The 20,524-nt window shown below is 46.4% G+C and overlaps 1 protein-coding gene across 4 annotated transcripts in view; it reads right to left on the bottom strand.

Annotated features, from left to right (window-relative positions):
* Positions 1-13,665, bottom strand: part of GALNT7 (polypeptide N-acetylgalactosaminyltransferase 7) — a 116,065-nt gene extending 102,400 nt beyond the window's left edge. For all 4 annotated transcript variants that reach the window (XM_079926105.1, XM_079926103.1, XM_079926102.1 and 1 more), the window contains exon 1: positions 13,451-13,665. In XM_079926105.1, coding sequence (XP_079782231.1) covers positions 13,451-13,576 — 126 coding nt within the window. In that variant the 5' untranslated portion in view covers positions 13,577-13,665. The remainder of the gene's footprint in view (positions 1-13,450) is intronic.
* Between the last annotated feature and the right edge of the window lie 6,859 nt (positions 13,666-20,524).

Below are 20,524 nucleotides of genomic sequence, written 5' to 3'. Positions count from 1 at the left end.
GGCACGAACCCGCGTCCCCTGCATCGGCAGGCGGACTCTCAACCACTGCGCCACCAGGGAAGCCCTACAAATATGTTTTTAAACGTACACCTGTGATATCCTAAATAAAAACAGCTATGAGTAGCAGCACTGTCCCATGGATTTAGGAAGCAAGTGAATCAAATATACATCTAAATGGAAGGCACGAGAAACAAATCAGGGACCCGACCTAATATGGCACTGCACATTTTCTGATTTTTTTTTTTTTTTTACCACCTAAAGACTCTGACAAGTGGATAATTTGTCACCTGATGAGAGATGGTGGGAATGGAGAGAAGTCGATTGAAACTTCCACTTGCAGGGTATTAACATGTCAAAGTACCAATAGCATGGTTTAAAAATTTTTTTTCAAAAATGTTAGCAAGTAACGTTGCACGCTCCACTTAGTAATTTAAATTTGATTCGAATTTCGTCACTGCATATATGAGGCGATTTAAAATTTTAAGCCCATGCCAACCAAGGAAAATCTGCAGTCCTTTGGCAGAAAGGAATCTCCTACAAGAAAAGCAAATCTCTAATGTTACTTCCATTCCAAGTCAATAGTTCACAAGATGAAACAGCTTCTTAGAGCATCTTGTTAAAAAAAAAAAAAGTGAGGCATGTTAAGAGTTGTGGGGAGAGGATGCATAGCAGTAACAGAAAGAGCAAAAAGGTTAAAAAGAGAGAGAGAAAAGGTTCATTTCATTGTCTGTAATTTTAAAAAGGAAATTTTATTTTATCATTAGCACTGACTCATCACAAGAGTTATGGGTAGAACAGACGACTGTGAAGGTTCAGTTATCTTTAAAAGAATTGGGTATTTTCAGAAAATGCAACCTCTGTGTGTTAAAAAAAATTCTGAGTAAGCTGCTGGCCTCACCATTCAGAGGCAACATGCTGGGTGCCCAAATGGCAGGCTGGATTTTTCTAGCTACTCAGTGGTCAATAAAATATATGACTGACGTTTTTAACCCTGAAGGAATTATTCTCACATTTGGCACCCACTGGGACCCAAAGACACCGACCAACCACTCCATAAATGTCTCATAACCAGAGAAGGAAATCCCCTGTCCCAAGGGAGGAAAAAGTAGTTGAACAGATTTCAGTTTTCATGAAGAACTGAAAAAACTGTAGAAAAGGTATGGCAATTCACTAGGAAACAAAAATGCTGAACAAATACAAATATATTACCTTTGCTGTTACCTTAAGTTTGCTTTTCTGTAATATTAAAAATCATCTCTTGGTGCTTCCCTGGTGGCGCAGTGGTTGAGAGTCCGCCTGCCGATGCAGGGGACACGGGTTGGTGCCCCGGTCCGGGAAGATCCCACATGCGGCGAAGCGGCTGGGCCCGTGAGCCATGGCCGCTGAGCCTGCGCGTCCGGAGCCTGTGCTCCGCAATGGGAGAGGCCACAACAGTGAGAGGCCCATGTACGGCAAAAAAAAAAAAAAAAAAAAAAAAAAAATCATCTCTTCCTTAACTGTCACGACTATTTCCTTTTGGCTACTCTTTCTGCATTGTATCTATCCTTCTAAGCCATAAATCACTACACAGAGATGTTTGCTTTCAAACACAAGTACTTGTTATTTAAGTTAAAGAAGGAGATGCAAATCAGAACACAGGTTACAAGCCACTCACTTTATCTTCAGGAAGTGATTTTTGCCAACACAGAACAAAGATTTTAGCGTCTACTTTTCTCTTAGTGTTACCAGTTAACTGAGCAGAGATCAAGGATGACAACTGCCTCTTAGGAAACAGGACTGTACACTGTGAAACTATTTATTAGACTCTGGCTGCAATTTTCTTCCATTCAGTCACAGGTACAGGCTGGCACTCTTCCTGTGGCAGTAACTCATGGAAAGGAAAATGAAACCACGTTCATTAAAGCCTTCCTCAGATTTCAAAGGGGACGCTGGAGAGAGAATCTGAGAATACCCGTGTAGAACACACGTCCTCTGACACATACTTCAGGCCACGCCAGTGCCTCTTTACTCAAGCTGGGAAGCAAGCAGAACCTGGGGAAAGCCTGGCATTTGGGGCTCTATCATCTTTGCAGGTTTGATGTCGCTCTTCAAAGTTTTCGAGGTTAACAACTGTGCTTACGTGTGCTCTACATTTATTTTAAAATAGAAGTTATATGTGCCATGGTTTGGAGTCTAAATGCTAATTACAAAAAGAAGCGTAAGGGTTATCTCAATTTCACACAGAAAATGTATTCCTTTAAAACACCAAGGTACTTGGAAATCATCCTCTTTTAGCACATTTTTAGAATAGAGAATTTTAGAAAACTATTTGCTAAAAGTATTTTTCTCTTGACTACCCACTAAGATCTCCCTGGACTGTAAGCAAATTTACTTTAATTGGCCACCACAATGGAAACACTCTCGTGTAAACTTTTTTTTTTTAATTTAACTTTTATTTTGTTTGGATGCACTGGGTCTTCGTTGCTGTGTGCAGGCTTTCTCTAGTTGCGGCGAGCGGGGGCTACTCATCCTTGCGGTGCGTGGGCTTTTCATTGCGGTGGCTTCTCTCATTGCGGAGCACGGGCTCTAGGTGTGTAGGCTTCAGTAGTTGCAGCACGCGGGCTCAATAGTTGCGGCACGCGGGCTCAGTAGTTGCAGCACATGGGCCCTAGAGCACGTGGGTTTCAGTAGTTGCAGTGCATGGGCTCAGTTGTTGTGGCTCACAGGCTCTAGAGCGCAGGCTCAGTAGTTGTGGCACACGGGCTTACTTGCTCCGCAGCATGTGGGATCTTCCCGGACCAGGGCTTGAACCTGTGTCCCCTGCATTAGCAGGCAGATTCTTAACCACTGCCCCACCAGGGAAGTCCCCCACAGGATTCTTTTGTAAATACTGGACTTCGAATTTCCCCGAGTCCATCACGCAGAGCAAGTTAATGAAACTGCATGCCTATATTTCCCCATTCTATCAATCCTTTGCTTAAATGCTAAAATGTAATTATATATTTTAAGTGATCAAAACTTCCAATCTTGACAGTGATCTTTTAGCTTAAAAAACTAAACCCTCTACCAGAGTAGAAAAATCTGCATGTGTAACTTAATGAGATTTCAGTCATTTCCATTCCATTACTCTAAAAAGCACTTTGTACTCATTTGTTCTGTATAATTGAGAGCTTATTTGCCAAAAACTCTAATGGATTTTTTAATTCATTTTAAACACTCTGGCAAGAGTTAGCAGATTTTTGAATAGGGGGTTTAAAACGCTTTCTTTTAAAAGAAAGGATGTAAAATCCTACACATTGTCAAGGTAACAAATACTAAGACTTACATGGGACACCTTGCTGTACTAGAGACTAAAAGGCTAATTCTGTCAGATTAGTTAAATATTAAGAAGTATGATGATCAAATTGTCTAATAAGAATTGCATGGTAAAATATTAAATTGCATGATGAAATATTGGGAGAAAGGGGCTGGATTTAAATCACCCCAAGTAAGCAGAATTAAAACCTATACCTAAGAATTGTAGAAAATGTCTAAGACAAGTTTTCAAACGGCTGTATAAAGTCAACCTTTGATTTCTCAGGCACACGGGCCATTGCTGACCAACAACTCCAGTCCAGTATAATATACTGCAGGGTAAATTTTTCTAGGCAAATATTTCCCATCACAAACATATTTTTCTTAGCAGCATTAAACAATCAAGCAAACAAAAATATCTTAATTGACTTAACCCCACTTTCCTAAGTCATTTTTGAAACGTTTATACAAGTGCCTAATGAACCATTTATAAATCTGAGTAGCAGCAGAATCTCCCTTCTGATTTTCTGTATCTGGACATCTTTATCCAGGTATCTTTGATACATTCTGGCAAAATGAGGCTCACATGACTCACTTAAGTATATGGATCACTTTGGTTTCTGCTGGGGTTATAAGGGAACTACTTTTCCAATAAGAGACGTTAATAATATGTATATGAAATATTTACTTTAAATTCAGCAGAATAAAATTATTTGAAGTATTATAGTAAATGCTGACAAGTAAAGAACCTCTAGAGCACATTCAAATAGCATGACCAGGGACTTTGTTAACATACTATTGTAACTTGTTCTATTTTTTTTTTTTTTCTGTTTTGCCTTTCTAAAGAATTTATCAAAAAAGTTCTCACAGAAGCATAAAGATATTGCGTTCATGTTACGATGTCACTTCTCAACAAGTGTAATTCTTAAAATTCTGTAAAACTGTTCACAAGTGTATCTTATCCTGCACTAAGAACCTGAGTCTACTGTTTCACTTCAGTAGCTGGACTCAGTAGCTGGGTTGGTTCGCAATGAAGGGTTCCAGCTGGAAGAGTCAGACATTCACACCCTTGTGAAGCTACCTTCAAGCCTTGCTCACACTCATCAGAGCATCTTCTCACAGGGTTTTCTCCTTCTTCTGGTATTTTTATCAAAAGGGAAAATCAAGAGTCAAAGGATAATTACAGACAATCTCATAAATAAAAACGCTGGCACACCCACCATCTCATAAGAGTGACAAAAAAGTTTTGGCAATGTCTCACTTAATGTTTCTTTAAGACATACTTACTCTTTAAATACCAACTCTTTTTATAAGGTGTACACATTACCAGTGAATACCTCAATCTTAAAGCACCTTATAAAATAGTTTATAAAGATAAGAACTACAGATGCTAAAATTAAGCCGGATAATCACTGAACATGTAGTTTACTGCTGAGGAGAGCAGCATCCTCCTGAGGCCCAAATGTATTCTTAAACCCAGGGGCTCAATAAAAGATTAAGGATGGGGAAAAAAAAGAGATGAGGTCATCTCTGCTATTCTATTCTCACACAGAACTGCTCCCAATAGTATGTGATTTAATTTTAATTCATCCAGTTTAAAACATCCTTGGTAATAACATATTCCAATTGCTTGGCATGGAAGCCTCTTAGCAGGCTCGTTGGTATTGATATAATACCGCAGCTAATTGTACCTTCTAAACTTCGGAAACCAGGCTGTTCTACAGCAATTCTACAAACCTAATTAGATAATGCAAAGTTAAGGTTTTCCTCAAGTTTCACTGTAGCCGTTCTTACACTCAGTGAGCTGGGATCAGGCATCCCTACTGGCATGTTTAAATGCTTCTCGGGAGCCACACTTTAAAACACTACAAAGGCCGGGGAGCCCAGAAGGGAATTTATAATGGAGCAAAAATGAGAACATTTCTCATTTTGAAAATATTCAGGATTTTTACCAAATGAAGCAACTGCAAGTTACTTCTCCCCTCTCCAAAAAAGACCGAAGCCCTGGGTAAGTGCAGTTCAACTTGTCTCAGGGTTGCTTTTAGGATCATAGCACTGAACCAGAATTAAACCGTAGACCTCATTTCAAAAAACCAACATCACTGAAATGCTGAGCCTACAGTTTTGCTATTGTTTCTTCATTTAGTTACACATCAGCCAAATTAATGTATTATTACAAACTGAAAATTGCCTAATATTCTCAGGATAAAATTCCTTTCCCAACTTCACATATTAAAATGTACCCTGTACCCTGCAGTATATTATACTGGACTGTTGTTGTTTTTTACTACTTTATAGTACCTCCAATGTTCTAATCACAGCTTTCCAAGTTACCTGGATTTCAGACTAAAAGAATGCCCCAAATGCCTAATATGTATTATCGTATTTTAATACAATGTGTATATATAGTCTACATTATCAAAATTACATGACTGTGGTTCAGCTTAAAACATATGGACACCTGTGTCTCTATACACACACGAGGTGGGGGTGAGAGGCCTAATTAAGGCAGAACAGAGATAACCCCAAATGTGGGGGAAGTCCTCTTCGGTACTCACGGCTCTCTAGTAAAACCCTTTCTCGATTTGTAGTTTTCCCCTAGGGAAGATGAGTGTTCACCACTTGAACTTCTTTTTTTACCTGAGCCAATGTTCCTGGGCATCGCATTTACCGAGATGTGCTGCAGGCCCTCCTCTACCCCAGGTTCCAGGGGGTGGCGCAGCGGCAGGTGTTCCTGCTTCCACGGCCGCTCACTACATCCTTCGTTCTCATCAGTTCTTGGTCAAATGCTGTGGCACTTGGAATTGCTGGTGGTCGGGCAAGACTCTCCAAGTCATCTGACTTCTGCCCTGAGCCCTCTTTCACCTTTCCTGGCATTTCCCCCGTTCCTCTTTCATGCCCACGTTTTTCTCCTCCGTCCACGCCCTAAGCTACCACTCCAGTACCCAGGCCCCAGACTGGAGCTGGGCTCCTACCCAGGAGCTCACACTTTGCATCCAGGTCTGATGCCCGTTCTGGGCTCCATCTACCCAGCAGACACCTGCACACCACTGACCTGTGGCCTGTAAGCACTTTATGCCCAAACCGCACAAATGTTCTGTCTTACGGACCCCCAACTCTACTTGTGCTCTAGACCAGCACTTCGCCAAGTCTGGTCCCTGGGCCAGCAGCAGCATCACCTGGGAACAGTTAGCAGCGCAAATTCTCTGCCCCACCCCAGACCTCCTGAATCAGAAAGTGCGGGCAGGACGCCAGATGACCCGGGTTTTAAGACACTCTGGGCGACTCTGATTCCTGCTCAAGGTTGAGAACTGCCGCTTCAGTCGGTTCTGTTCCTTCTGAGGCATCAGCATCCTCCCTGCCCGTTCCACCAGCACAGCCCCTCCTCCAACCGGCCACACCGCTAACCTTACCGTCATCATCATCTCTCTCCCCACATATTCATTTCCTTGGTCCCCCTCCCGGTTTAGGCTCAGCATGAGCTACAGGGACATTTCTCTCCTCACGGAAATCTGGCCTAGGCACCGCTCCCAGATCACTCCTCGGAGCCAGCCGGAACCATTCACAGTACTCAGTGTTTCAGGGCTCAGTCTCCGTTTCTCTCGCCAAGCTCTCTTCCATCCCTCCGGGCCCCGACCCACTCTTCTAGCCACCATTCCCCAGGGTCTGCCGCGATCTTTCCTGCTTCTGCGTGCCCAGGCCCTGTCCCCGCGCTCACCGTCGGACCTGCTCTCCCGGGGACCGCTCTGACTGCACCCCACCCCGTGGCCGGACGCTGCTTTCCCTGTGACCCGGGGACCCAGTAGCTAGTACGACCCTCCTCTCACCCCCTGCAACTGTTATTCGTGCGTCTGGCGCACAGACCTGAGGCAGAAAGGTAATTACTCGTGTTGTTTATCTAGGACAATGCCTGGTGCGATGACCACGTAATTCATCACCCAGCCCAGAGCATCGATGCACCCAGCTCCCACCACCACCGCGCTGGCCTTCTATCTACTTCTCATGCATTCCTGCCTCTTCCACCCTCAGGGCAGCCCCGCCTGTCCCCTCGGCTGGAGAGGCTCTTTCCTGAGAGCTACATCCGGGACTCAGCTCAGCCATCACGTTCCCCGCCTCCCCCGCGGGGTCCTGGGCCCTTCCCCTCCGCCAGCGCCTCACATGCTTCTCTCCGTGTGAGATGACCTCGCCAGTGTCTCTGCGGGCCCCTTCAATGGTGTCCACAGGAGCTCATCTGTGTTGTTAAAATCTGCGGGAGGTCAGAGGGCACAGCAGAAGTCAGGACTGTGCTGAGACTGACTGTGTAAATGACCTTGGGCAGGGTTCAAGGCTCTGTAACTCAGTGAGGATTACATCAGACTGCATGGGAGGGTTATTGCTACAATTAACACCACACACGCAGAATGCTGACCTGGCACAAAGGACTCACAGATGTGATCTGTTATGACAGCGTTTTTTTTGCTACTTTATAGTACCTCCAATGTCTAGAGCAGTAGATGGTACTTCATAGACCACAGGTGTTTTTGAATCCTTGACTCAGGGAATCAGCAGCTGAACGTCACCACTCCCCAACTCCCTTCCAAAAGCTTCCAAAAAGCTGCTCTTACTGCTGAATCAGTAAAACCCCAACCCAATTCCTCAGCCTGCCATTCAATACCTTCAAAACAGGGCCTCAACTTACTTTTCCAACCTCCAGTTCCACCACTTGTCGGCCTTCCTCTGGTCTCACCACATTCCTACCGTCTGGAACCCTGTTGGAACCCCACCGACGCTCCAGGTGGAGCTGAATGCCGGGCTCTGGCCTCCGAGCATCCACCTCCTGCAGCTGGGGAGGAACCTCTGGGTGGCGGTGACACCCTCGCGTGTGAGAGGAAATGGAGCCCGTGTCCTCAACACCCCTGCATCCCCGGCGCCAGCCCAGTACCTCCAGTTTCCTCGATTCACTGTTTAGAGCAGGTGGAAGGCTGGAGGCTGGGAGGTGTGGTAACAAGGCCTGATTCCTGAATGGAAAGAGAATGACTGTTCTTATGGACCAACACCTTCTGTGTGGTTAGTAGGTCATGACCTGAGTAGCATTTTCCTTCCGCCAAAGCTTTCTACTTCCTCTCCAGCATAGCCTCTCCGAGGCCTGGAGCCACGGATGGTGCTTAGTAAACACTCAAGGGATATTCGAACTGTCTGTTGAGTGAATGACAGCCATGTTTACAGTACAAACACATCTCCCAATTCTCACAGAATTCTGTCCACGTGGTTAACACATATTCTACCTTCTCACCCTTCCCTCTTCCACCACACGAACTCCAACCATAAAATCATTCCTTTCATAGCCTCAGGCTGTGTCCGTTCTACTCTAGAAATTTTAAATTCTGGATTTCACTGCTTTTCTTCTTCTGTCAGATTGTACATTCATTCTTCAGGGATGAAAATTAGAATCTAAAAGATGAACAAAGGCAACAGTCGAGGTTGGAGCTGAATAATCGCAACCATGTTCCAATAGTCACCAGCTGTTCAAATCTTCCTGACCAACCTTTTTTTTAACAAATCAAGTTAGAAGTTACAAATATTCTGTTTACAAATGGCCCAAGCTCAGAATTGTGATGTTCATTCACGATGCATTCCTTTCTTTCTCCCTGCCTCTAATTCACTATTAACAAATCGAAGCCCACACCTTATCTCCCATTCCACGCAGCCGACCCCATCACAAAATAGTTACCCAGATTCAACAGCTCAACAGTTTCCATTCTTTTTTTTTTTTTACTAATAATTGTGCACTCCCCGAATGGCTATTCTAAGCCTTCACCACCCGCTAAGGAAACGTCCTGCGACAGTTCCCATAGCGAGGTTTCCTTACCCAGCTACCAGAGTAAGGATGGAGAAGGAGCCCAGGCCATGTGGGTGCTGCATCCTTTTTTTCAACTAGGATGTGATCCCTTTAAGAACAGGGACTTTTCCTTGAGACTGTCTTGGTATTCTCAGTGGGGGAAGCGGGGTGGTAGTAACAGGATTGATGCCTGACCTTCCAGCACTGGACGGGAAACACTTCCACAGAATGGCAGATACAGCAATTCTCGGGAATGTTTGCATTTCCAGGGTGTAATGAGTGCTTCAGCACCATGGAAGACGAGGGAGAAATTCCATGGGCAGGAAACAGGCATTCTGCCTCCCAAGGACTCAGTGCTTCGCAGGTACCTTTAAGAAACCTGAAAGCTTCTGATTCTCAGCCGCCCAGAGGAACGCACGTGTATGCAAAACTCAGCATTAATTTCAGGAGGCCTATGGAGCCTAAATTTCTTAGACTTGGTAATCAGGGAGTTTTTAACTGCAAGGGTGGGGGAGGACAGCAAAATGAAATGAAAGCTAATCCCAGGGCATTTCACTTGGGGAACTGAAACAACAGTGACCTCTTAAGACACTACATTTCTTCTAAGTAATAGCTCCATCCCTAATAAACAAGCTTCCATTTGAAACAGAAATCTCATGGTCAAGGGCAGAGCTTTTCTGGTTGCAGCGGATCATCGCTGAGATAAAAGGCTTTGTTAAGGTAGAACCTGACTGACTGGGTGATCAATTCAGTCACAGCCTCATTAAGCAATGTTCCTTCCCACTGGTCTTAGCTTATCCCATAAAACCTCTCCATCTAGCAATGGATGCTCTGTGCCTAAGTGGCATTAATAGTTTGAGTCAAGTAACATTTGCACACACAGAGAGCTGCCGGTTTACATGCAGCTTCTCACGAGTACTGAATTTGCTGTTAAAGAGCCACTGAAGGTCTTTCAACATCTCCATTCCAGACCTGTATTTTCAGAGACTAATGATTCAACGTTAAACACTCAGCGCCGAAACCCGGGAGAATGGTCTGGGAAATACTATAATTTATTAATTAAAGGTACTGTCTACGCTTTGCAAGTGCTAAACAGATGGTTTTAATAAATGCTGACCTTAAAATATTCAGAGGACAAAGCCTAAGATGATAAGCCTTCCCATTATAACCATAAAACATAACATCAGAACGTATGGATTTTGTCTTCAGAACCTTCCATGTAATAAACAATCTGTCATCCTTCTACCGCCTATCGGGTGCCTCTGGACACCTTCCTTCTCCTTCACTCCCACATGCAGACACCTAGTCCTGGTGCCTCTGCATCTTCGTTTAATAGCTCTTGAATCAACTGACTTTTCTCTCCTTCCACCGTCACCCTGCCAATGCCATCAACATCACGTTTCACCTGGGCTATTATAACCTCCAACAGGATTCCTATCTGCTCTAAACCAATTCAGCTAGAGCGGTCTTTTCAAAGCACAAATCTCAGCCCACCTCTCCCCTATTTAAAAATCCTTCAACGAGCTCCATCCTTGGAGTTAATGGCTGCTCTAAAGACCTGATTCCTGGCATGGTCTCTCTGAACCCTCGCCCTCCATCTTGTAATTACGCTGGCCTTCTTCCACTTCCTCAGCTCACCATGCTACCTCCCACCTCAGGACCTCTGCACATACTTTTCCCTCTCAGGGGTGTCCCCCTCCCATACCCAGATCAACAATGACTCTTCTTCAAATCTGCAGATTTCAACTCAAAAGCCATTTCTTCAGGTAAGGTTTTATATGACCAAGTTCCTCCATTTTCTTACCCTCTGTGGGTTTTTTTTTTCATCGCATGTGGTGGCACAATTTTTATTTACAGATTTGTGAAATCTTGATTAATGTGATTTTTGACCCACTAGCCTACAAGATCCATGAGTTTAGGAGCAAGGAGTACTTTCTTAACAACTAGCACCAGGACATGGGAGGTACTCAAAAATGTTTGTTGAATAAATCAAATCGTATACAACAGAGTACAATTTGAACGGTAAGATCACTTTTCACATCATTCACATCAGAGAAACAGCAAGAGGCCCGGAGGTGGGAAAGCGAAAATAAATGTGTTCCTCTTGTCTTGACCACAGGTGACGCATTTTGCTGGGCAGATCTAAAGGAGGAAGTAGTCCAGGGAAAAAAAAGCACCAGGCTACGGCAGACTTTTGTGCCTGGAACACTGAAAGTATGAGGCAAAAACCTGCACAGGGTGGACCCACCAGGACCAGCTTGCTAGAATAGAAGCATAACCTGTATTTGGTAAATGGGATTGTCCTAGACTATCTCAGGCCATTTATCAGAATCCAAAAAAGCCCTATACATGGATTAGTGTTAAGGAGAGGCAGGTGTTTCACAGTGAGTGGAGTATGTGTAATCATAATCAGAGTCAGAATTTTCCCGAAAGGAGATGTCCTTCTACTGCTGTATTTCAGAAACATTTAGGTTAGCTTTTATTAAAGGGAGGCAATAGTCCCTTATTTATGCTTTTATGATTTATAAGCTATACCTTAACTTGCTTAGTTAATATTTACCCACAAACTTAATAAAAGGGTCTGGCTCTCCACATACATAAAGCATTCTTCTTAAATTGTTTGAAAGTCTTAAAAAGCTAGCTTCAGTCTTTGGCAAATGACAGAAATTACCCTGGACCCACCGACAAACTTTATCCAATAAGTTGGACCAAAAATCAAGTTATAACCACCTCCTACAGCTATTAAATGAGCTCGTGGCTCAGTACTTGTACCAGCACTAATATAATATTTCAGAGGAAATAGGCATTGGGGCTGACGCTCCATCACCCCTTTAGAAGACTTGTTATCTGAACTGCAGAACATTCTGAATATGGCTAGTTCTGTCACTCTTTCCTCAATTTCTTCCCCCAGGAAATAGCATCTTTATGTCTTTATTAGCTCTCAGTATAAAGGCCATTTGATCACAAATGCTTTCAAACAACTGCAATATTCAGTCGTCCTTTCTCAATAAGTCATTTTGAAGCAAAATCATAAAGAGGTCACCATCACTCCATGAGAGCTGAGGGACTTAAAACCACAAACACATTCAAAAGGAAAACTGGGTACTTTTTATTACCATTAACTCAGATGACTTAGACGGGAATCCACCCCAGACGTTATAAAGAGATTCCAGTGCCGTTGTGTCTTCAAATACACACTAAAACTTAAGAGTAAATCTCAAGCGTAAACCTTCCCTCATCACAGGGGCAGGAGCAGATAAGGGAATCTCTTCCTACAATTCTTAGTGTTGAAAGGACGCCTTCTCCCTCTACTTCCAGACGCTAACTTTCCAAAAGGAAAGTTAATAAAGGCGACCCCTCGGATGCAATGCAGACGCTGTTTGCACAAGGCGCTGGAAGCAGCACAGCTGCCCAGCCCCCGAGCCCCCGGCTCCCGCGTCCCAGGGGAAGGAGGGGCGCGGCCATAAAGGCGGGCAGGTCGGGCCGGGGGCGCGGCCGGGTCAGCGGGGCCGCAGCCCGGGGCCCAGGTCACCCACGTCCCGGGGCGCCGACGGAGCCCCACAGACCGGGAGAGTCGGGCGGCGGACAGCGCGTCCGGAGGAGCCCTCGGCGCGGGCGTCGACCGCACAAGTTAGTTTGGCGGCCCCGCGGCCCGGCCGCAACCGGGGGAGGGAAGAGGGGAGGAGAGGCGGGCTCCGGCCCGACGGGGCGGCCGATGGAGGGGGCTCCGGGGCGGTGGTCCGCAGGCGGGCGAGAGCGGCCGCCGGGAGGGGAGGGGGGGAGCGGGGGAGCGGGAGGCGGAGGGAGGCCGGTCCTGGGCGAGGCCTCGGCCGCGCATCGCCAGTCTCGGCGCCGAAGCCGAGGGGGCGGCGCTCTCCGCGGAGCCGGAGGCGGGGCCGCGCGTTCCCACCCGGGCTGGCAGCCGGGGGCGCCGGAGACCGGGAGGAGGGGGGCGCCCCGGACGCGCGGGGGCGGCCAGACCCAGGGGCCTGGTCCGCACCGGCGGTGGCGGCGGCCGCGGCCCCTCGCCTCCGTCAGGCATGCGCGCGCCACAGGCCGCAGTCCGGACCAGCCCCACGTCCCCGGCTGCTGCCGCGGCGGTCCTGGCCCGGCCCTTCTCTCCTCCAGCCCGCGTTCCAGGTGCGGAGGGCGGCCACCGAGCCCCCCCCGCAGCGCGGGGCGGGGTGGCGCGGGGAGGTGCGGTGGGGGCTGGGACCGGACGCGGGGTTCGGGGCCCCCACCCGCCCGTCGCGCCACCTGCGGAGCCCGCGCTCGACCCGCCGACCCCGCTCCCGCCAGGCGCGCGAACAAAACAAGTTGCAGCTCTCCGCCGCCGGAGGGGGCGGGCGGGTCACTCACCCTCATCCTGCTCAGCGGGCTCGGCTCGTCCGGCCGCGGGGATAGGGAGGACCAGAGGACCACCAGCACCAGGAAGCTGCCCACCACCAGCAAACTGCGTAAGAGGAGCCCGATCTTCAGCCTCATCTTCCTCCGGCGGCGAGAGGCGCACAGCCGGGCGCAGCCGCCGCCACCGCTCTCCCCTCCCTCCTTCCCCCTCCGCGCTCGCCGCCTCCTCCTCCCGCCCCCGCCGCCCGGCGGCCGCCCTCCCCGCCTCCGATCCGGAACTCCCCTCGCCTGGCGGGCCGCCCCACCCCCGCTCTCCCCTCCCTCCCCCGGCCGCTCCCGCCCCCACGCCCTCGCTGGGCGGCCCCCGGCCGGTGCGCAGCCCCTTCCCCGCCGCTGTCCACCCGACCCCCCCAGGTCCTGCTACCATGCGACTAACTTACACTCTCCCCAGGTCTGTCCTCAGCCTCGGCCCCACCGCTCAGCCCTAAAAGCTGCCCGGGTCCCCAACTTTTATTGTCCTTTCGGGCTGTAACTCCGGCCTTAACGCCGGGCCCCCGGCCCCCGCCGCGGGGCGGGCGGGAAGGAAACCAGGAAGTCGCGGCGGCCGTTGCCGCAGCTCCACGTGGCTGATTTATAGCTGGGAGGATATTTCCTTATTGATTGTGCTCGCTTCTTCACACGGCTCCTTAAGGAGCCGGATTTGTATCCGAAAGGCCCAGGTGTGATGTGCAAATATCACCGGACCCCAGGAGCTCTACTTGGAAAGAGGGTAGTACGTCGCTGTCTCAGAGCTAATTAGAAGAAAAACAACCTAGTGGGAATAAGCAATACCAACCTTGTTCAAGGGCTAAGTTTCTATTCCTAGGACCGAGGATTTCGGGGTTTGTAAAACAATACTCAAAAAAAAAAAAATACTCCACCCTCGTCGCCTCCTTCAGACCCGATTTTTGCCGCTTGATGGAGGTTCCTTGATTTCTGTTTTTCAAAAGCCTTTCAGAAGCCTGAGACCTACATTACACGGGAAAGGGTATTGACAAATGTTTAGCCAGATGCCCTGGCCGGAGGAAATAATTTTTGTGCCCATATCTCCGAACAAAGATGTCAGTCGCCTCTATTGCCAGATGCACGTGATTATGTTATCAGTGTGACCCCGTATCTGCCTAATTCAAGTTGAACAGAATGTTTAATATCTTCTCTTAAGTTTTAGGATGGTAAAAGTTGATCCTTCTTCCTTAATATTGTCTCCTATCTGCAGGTACTTTAAAACAAGTGAAACCCGGTTATTTAAATTTCTAGAATGAAATAGAGAATGTCATTCAGGATAGATAAAGAATTGTACCAGACCAACTCCATGTGCTTCATGGTTTGGGTTACACTACCTAGTATATTGGGGATTTCTGTAGATGCCAATCATTTCAGAATTCCCACGAAATATTTGCAGTGAACAATAGGGGGAAATGTAGAATGGCTGACAATATGGTCAGGTTTGTTCTTGGCTGGATAATTGTGCAGAGTAATGCATGTAAGCCCAATACACACAGCACCTGGAGGGCTGTCATGGGTTGAATACAAGTCACTGTCTGACTCAGCATTTTTATCAACTACTTAAATCAAAACCAGTTGCTTTTCATATAGGACGAGGGAGACTGCTGAAGACCTTTTTTTTTTTTTTGATGAAAAAGACCTGGACTTTAATTTGATTGATAAAGTATGAACCGGCTGGGTAATGTAGAAAGCTACTGCCCCACTCCTGAGTCAATTCAGGTCCATGTGGGGACCCAGGCATCACCTGTACCCAGGTGATTCTGACCCAGCTCATCTGTGCACCACCTTCAGAGAAACAGTGAAAGGAAGGGGTGCTTGGGGAAAGGTTTGTTTAAATAACTGTGGAAAGCAGGAACAAGATCATTTGTGGATCCAACTTGGGCTGTTCACAGTGGGGAGGGCTCCTTTGCAAAGCAGACGTCCTTAGACAGAGACTGGGCTTGGAGGAGGTGACCTTCAAGGGATCTTACTCCTATCACATGAGGGAATAATTCCATTTGAAGTCAGCAGCCGAAGTCTTCCAGGAGTAATGAAACCTTCTGTTTGTGCTCTCATTTGCGCAGTCAGAGGAGACAGCTTTTGATTATTAAGAAAATAGGAAGCTTTATTTTTACTCTTATGGGCATAGTCGGGCAGGTGTGCAAATTGAAAGTGGTCCTTATCACTCCCTCAGGCAATCAGAAGGATTCTTGGGCAGAAATGGTATTCAGAGATGACCCTGCCACCCTCTTTAAGTTTTGCACAGAGAACTTAAAATACGTGTGAAAGGACACAAAATTAGAAATTGACCAGTGGGTATATGGTTGTAAAAGCCCAGGCTCCTCTAAGTCCTAGCAATGTTTTTTTTGTTTGTTTTTTTTTTGCGGTACGCAGACCTCTCCCGTTGTGGAGCACAGGCTCCGGACGCGCAGGCTCAGCGGCCATGGCTCACGGGCCCAGCCGCTCCGCGGCATGTGGGATCTTCCCGGACCAGGGCACGAACCCGTGTCCCCTGCATCTGCAGGCGGACTCTCAACCACCGCGTCACCAGGGAAGCCCCTAGCAATGTTTAAAAGAAACTCAAAGTATAAAATACAAGCCTGTTGCAGCATTTGCAAGGAGGCAGCCTCAGCAGAGTTGACCCAACGCTTTAGAAAATGAGGAGCTACATGCATCCAAAGCTTAGTTCATGGTCAGTCACTTAACCTCTCTGCACCTTGGGCTCTTGTCTGCCGGACAGTGATTGCAATACTCACCTCACAATATCATCAAAAGGAATAATGGAGGTCAAGTACATATGCAAATATAAAGTACAGATAGAGTAATGGGGCAAGTCTCAGTGTGTCTGGGTGCAATTCGTTTTTTCTTAATGAATACTACAGTTACCATATGACAGGGATTGTTGTAGGGGAATACTTCTGGTTTGTCTAACCCGGGGTTCGCCGGGAAAGAGGGTTGAGACCAGAACTTAATTGGAGGGACACGGGACGGCCAAGAGAGCCTTGTCCTCTGTCAGGTTATGGTGGCTCATGTGTCATGTGGCAGGTGGTGACATGGTGTCTTCAGCTGGGGGCTCCACAGTAATGGGGGAAAGATAATTCTTTTGAAGGCCTGGTGTTTGCAGGATGCTTCACACGTGTTACTGCATTTAATCTTTACGCCACGTGAGTGGGGCTGACGTCACCATTGTTCTCAAGCTGGGATTCAAAGCAGACTAGATTTCTAGAGAAATCAGATTTTTAGAGATTAGATTTCTAGTCTCAGAATTCGTGTGGCTGCGTCCATGCTCCTTGCCAAGCTGGGCTAGCCTTCTGGGCCCGGAATATAAATGTTCTTAGGATGCAAAAGGTCAGGGCCTCGAGATTCGTTGCTTTTAAATTCTTCCCCTGTCTGCTCTGTCCGAGGGGAACCCACCATGAGGAGCTGCGCCCTTGCCGGGGCTGCTGTTTAGAGGTGAGATGCCCGCTCCGGGGGTCTAACCACTCCTTCCTTCCTTCTTTATCCTGCAGCCAAGCTGAATATCTGAGTTGCTAAGTGTGTCTTGAACTCCCTATGCTTCCGGGCGGGGAATTCTTTTTGCCTGAAGTGACACAAAAGCTTTCCCATGCTTCCTCCCGAATCCCTCACATCCCCCAGGGCCCTCCCCACCAACACACTGGGACCGGTACCCTGCTGGGTGCTCTACCTCTCCCTCCCTGATAATTACATAAGGTATGTGAGGACGGAGCCTTGTCTGTCCAGTTCATCCTTGTATCCCGTTTGTAGAAAGGGTTCAATAAATATTTTTTGGTGAAATAATGAATAATTGGATTGAGAATATAAACAGAAGATGAAACTTAGAAGAAACGCCAGGACTATATCAACTACTGGTCCTCCTTACCTGGAGCTTCTCCTTCCAAGGATAAAACTTTGTGGGTTTTATTTAATTAGAAAGGTGATTATTTTAGCTATCATGGTTATCACCATCAGCTGGTAGACTGTTATTTCCCCTTACTTTGAATCCTACTAGGGTTACTCAGGACTAAGAAGGAAGTGATGATTTTAATTTAAATTCAGATCATTGTGTCTACTGAGGTTTCCAAAAAAGGAAGAAAGGAAGGAAAGAATTAAATTGTATTGAAATGGGAACACATAGCCATGGGCAAGTACTATTAGCAACCAAAGTTCAATTTTAACTATGTGTGATTGTTAAGAGCTCAGGTTAAATTAGTCTCAGTGACCTATAAATTACTGGTTAAATATCCTAGTGCCTATTCTGTAAACCGTTTGATCACCTCTTTTCAAAGAAGAACATCCGTGATAGTATTTTTAAGTTAAGAATGTATTATAGGGAATTCCCTGGTGGTCCAGTGGTTAGGACTCGGTGCTTTCACTGCCTGGGGCCCAGGTTCGATCCCTGGTCAGGGAACTAAGATTCTGAAAGCCACGCGGACAAAAAAAAAAGTATTACATTGTTTAGAAAATAATTGTTATTTAAAATTTTTTAAGTATTAAAAAATATACTTTAAAAAATATTTTTTTTACTTAAGAATATATTCTTAAGTTTGTTAAGAATATATTAATTTTGGACAGTGTTTATTAGTTATCTCTTACTGCATAACAAATTACCCCCAAATGTAGCATTTTAAAGCAACAAATTTTTACTGTTTCATGTAGTTCTGAGGGTCGGGAATCCAGGAGTGGCCCAGCTAGGTGGCTCTGGCCCAGGGTCTCTCCTGAGGTTGTTGCCAGGCTGTCAGGTGGGCCTGGAGGAACCTGCTTCCAAGTTCACTCCCAAGGCCAACAGGCAGGCCTCACGGGCTACTGAGGGACACTTCAGTTCCTTGTCACAGAGCTGCTCAGGACAAGGCAGCTGGCTTCCTGCAGGGAAAGATCTGGGAGAGGGAGGGAGGGAGAGAAAGAGAGAGAGACAGGGGTCCAGAAGCTGTGGTCTGGTGCCATGTGGAAGGGAGCCACACAAGCCTTTGAATCCTAGGAGGTCAGGGTCTTTGGAGGCTTAAGAACAACACTGGAAATCAGAATACTCGTTATTCCATTTATTATTTGTAGTATTTCGCTTACCATTATGATATGCTGAAGTCTTTCAAAAAGAATTCAGATCTTAAATAATTGCTCATTTCTGATTATCTTGCAAAGAAATACTCTGTGTCTTCAACTCTAAAACGAAGGTGTTGGGCCAAAGAATCTTGAACACCCCTTCCAATTCTGAAATTCTGATTGTCCTGTGATATTAATAGATGGTTGAAACTTTTAAATTTACACGCTTGTGTAGAATACAACCAAGTCAAATTCTGCCTCTCTACTTTTTTTTTTTTCTGGCATGTATTACTATTTCTGTAATAAACTTAAAGAGATGGATAATTCCTGAGTTGTGCTCATCTAGAATAAAGACTGTTGTCACTAGGGCTTCCATTTGATGAGGTTAATGGTCTCCTACACTGTTGTGAAGGCAGAAATGCTTATTTTAAAACCCTTTTAACAACTACTGAGTCTGTGCTCTAGAGCCCACGAGCCACAACTACTGAGCCCGTGCACCACAACTACTGAAGCCCTCGCGCCACAACTACTGAAGCCCGCACGCCTAGAGCCTGTGCTCCACAACAAGAGAAGCCACTGCAGTGAGTAGCCCGCACACCACAATGAAGAGTAGCCCCTGCTCGCTGCAACTAGAGAAAGCCCGCACGCCGCAACTAGAGAAAGCCCGCGCGCCGCAACTAGAGAAAGCCCACAAGCAGCAACGAAGACCCAACGCAGCCAAATATAAATAAATAAATTTATTAAAAAAAAAAAAAAGCTCTTTTAGATTGAACGCTGTAGAACACTACCTCTCCAGGAGTCTGTAGTGTTTTCAGACTCCCATATTTCAGAAGTGCTCTTCTGACTTGACCATTTATTTAAGCGGCGACTGAACCACATTCTGTCTCCTAACAGTCTTATTTGGAACCCCTTCAGCAACTTCCCATTGGTCTCAGAATTAAGCCCCAACCTCTCAATTTATTCCAAAGACCTTTGCGAGCCAGCCTCTACTACCTCCACAGGCTCAGCTGGGCCACGAGTCCTCTTTTCCAAGCTAAACTGCAGCTATGTTGACCTTCTCTCCGTTTCTGGAATGGGCCAAGTTCTCTCTCCCTTCTAGGCCTTCACACAGGTTATTCCCTTACCCGAACACTCTCTTAGTTTCAGCACCAACTACCTCCCACCAAACTCCCATCATCCTTCAGAATCAGTTTATACATCAGTTCCTCCAGATTCCTCCGTTCTCTTCAGACCCCAGCCCTACCCTATGCTGTCTGAGCCCCCTGTTCACGCTTGGTCATGGCATGTAGGGCTCAGCTTTGTCATTGCTTACTCAGCGGTCTGTCAGCCCCATCAGGCCATGTCCTCATTTGGTGTCATCTTCCCAGACGTTCACAGTGCCTAGCACACAGGACCTGCTGTGTTGGGGGAGAAGGAGTGAAAGCATAGTTGACATGTGCTGTGTTTCACATGCTCACTCTTACGTTTTAAGCAAGTTTGGAAACATTGTGTGATAGAAGATATACTGCATACATGTACAGGAAGAGAAAATGTTCTTGTTCTTTGCTCACTTGTTAGAAGATAACTGAAGAAAAGATGAACTTTCCAGTATGGAATCTAGAAAAATTATACAGATGAACTTATTTGCAAAGCAGAAATAGAGACACAGACGTAAAGAACAGACAATGCCGGGGCGTGGGTCATGAATTGGGAGATTGGCACTGACATAATCACACTACTATGTATAAAATACATAACTAATGAGAACCTACTATATAGCACAGGGAACGCTACTCAGTGCTCTGTGGTGACCTAAATGGGAAGGAAATCCAAATAAGAGGGGATAGATGTATACATATGGCTGATTCACTTTGTTGTACAGCAGAAACTAATACAACATTGTAAAGCAACGACACTCCGATAAAAATTAATTTAAAAAATGCAAATTAAAAAAATGGTGAACTTTCCAGGTATTAGCAAAATGCAGTATGGCATAGTTGGAAAATAAAAGATTTGGAATTACCAGGTATCTACTTCCTGTTCAGC

The sequence above is a fragment of the Stenella coeruleoalba genome (assembly GCF_951394435.1).
Source record: "Stenella coeruleoalba genome assembly, chromosome: 7".
Taxonomy (NCBI): Eukaryota; Metazoa; Chordata; class Mammalia; order Artiodactyla; family Delphinidae; genus Stenella; species Stenella coeruleoalba.
This window is presented reverse-complemented; position numbering and strand designations above follow the sequence as displayed.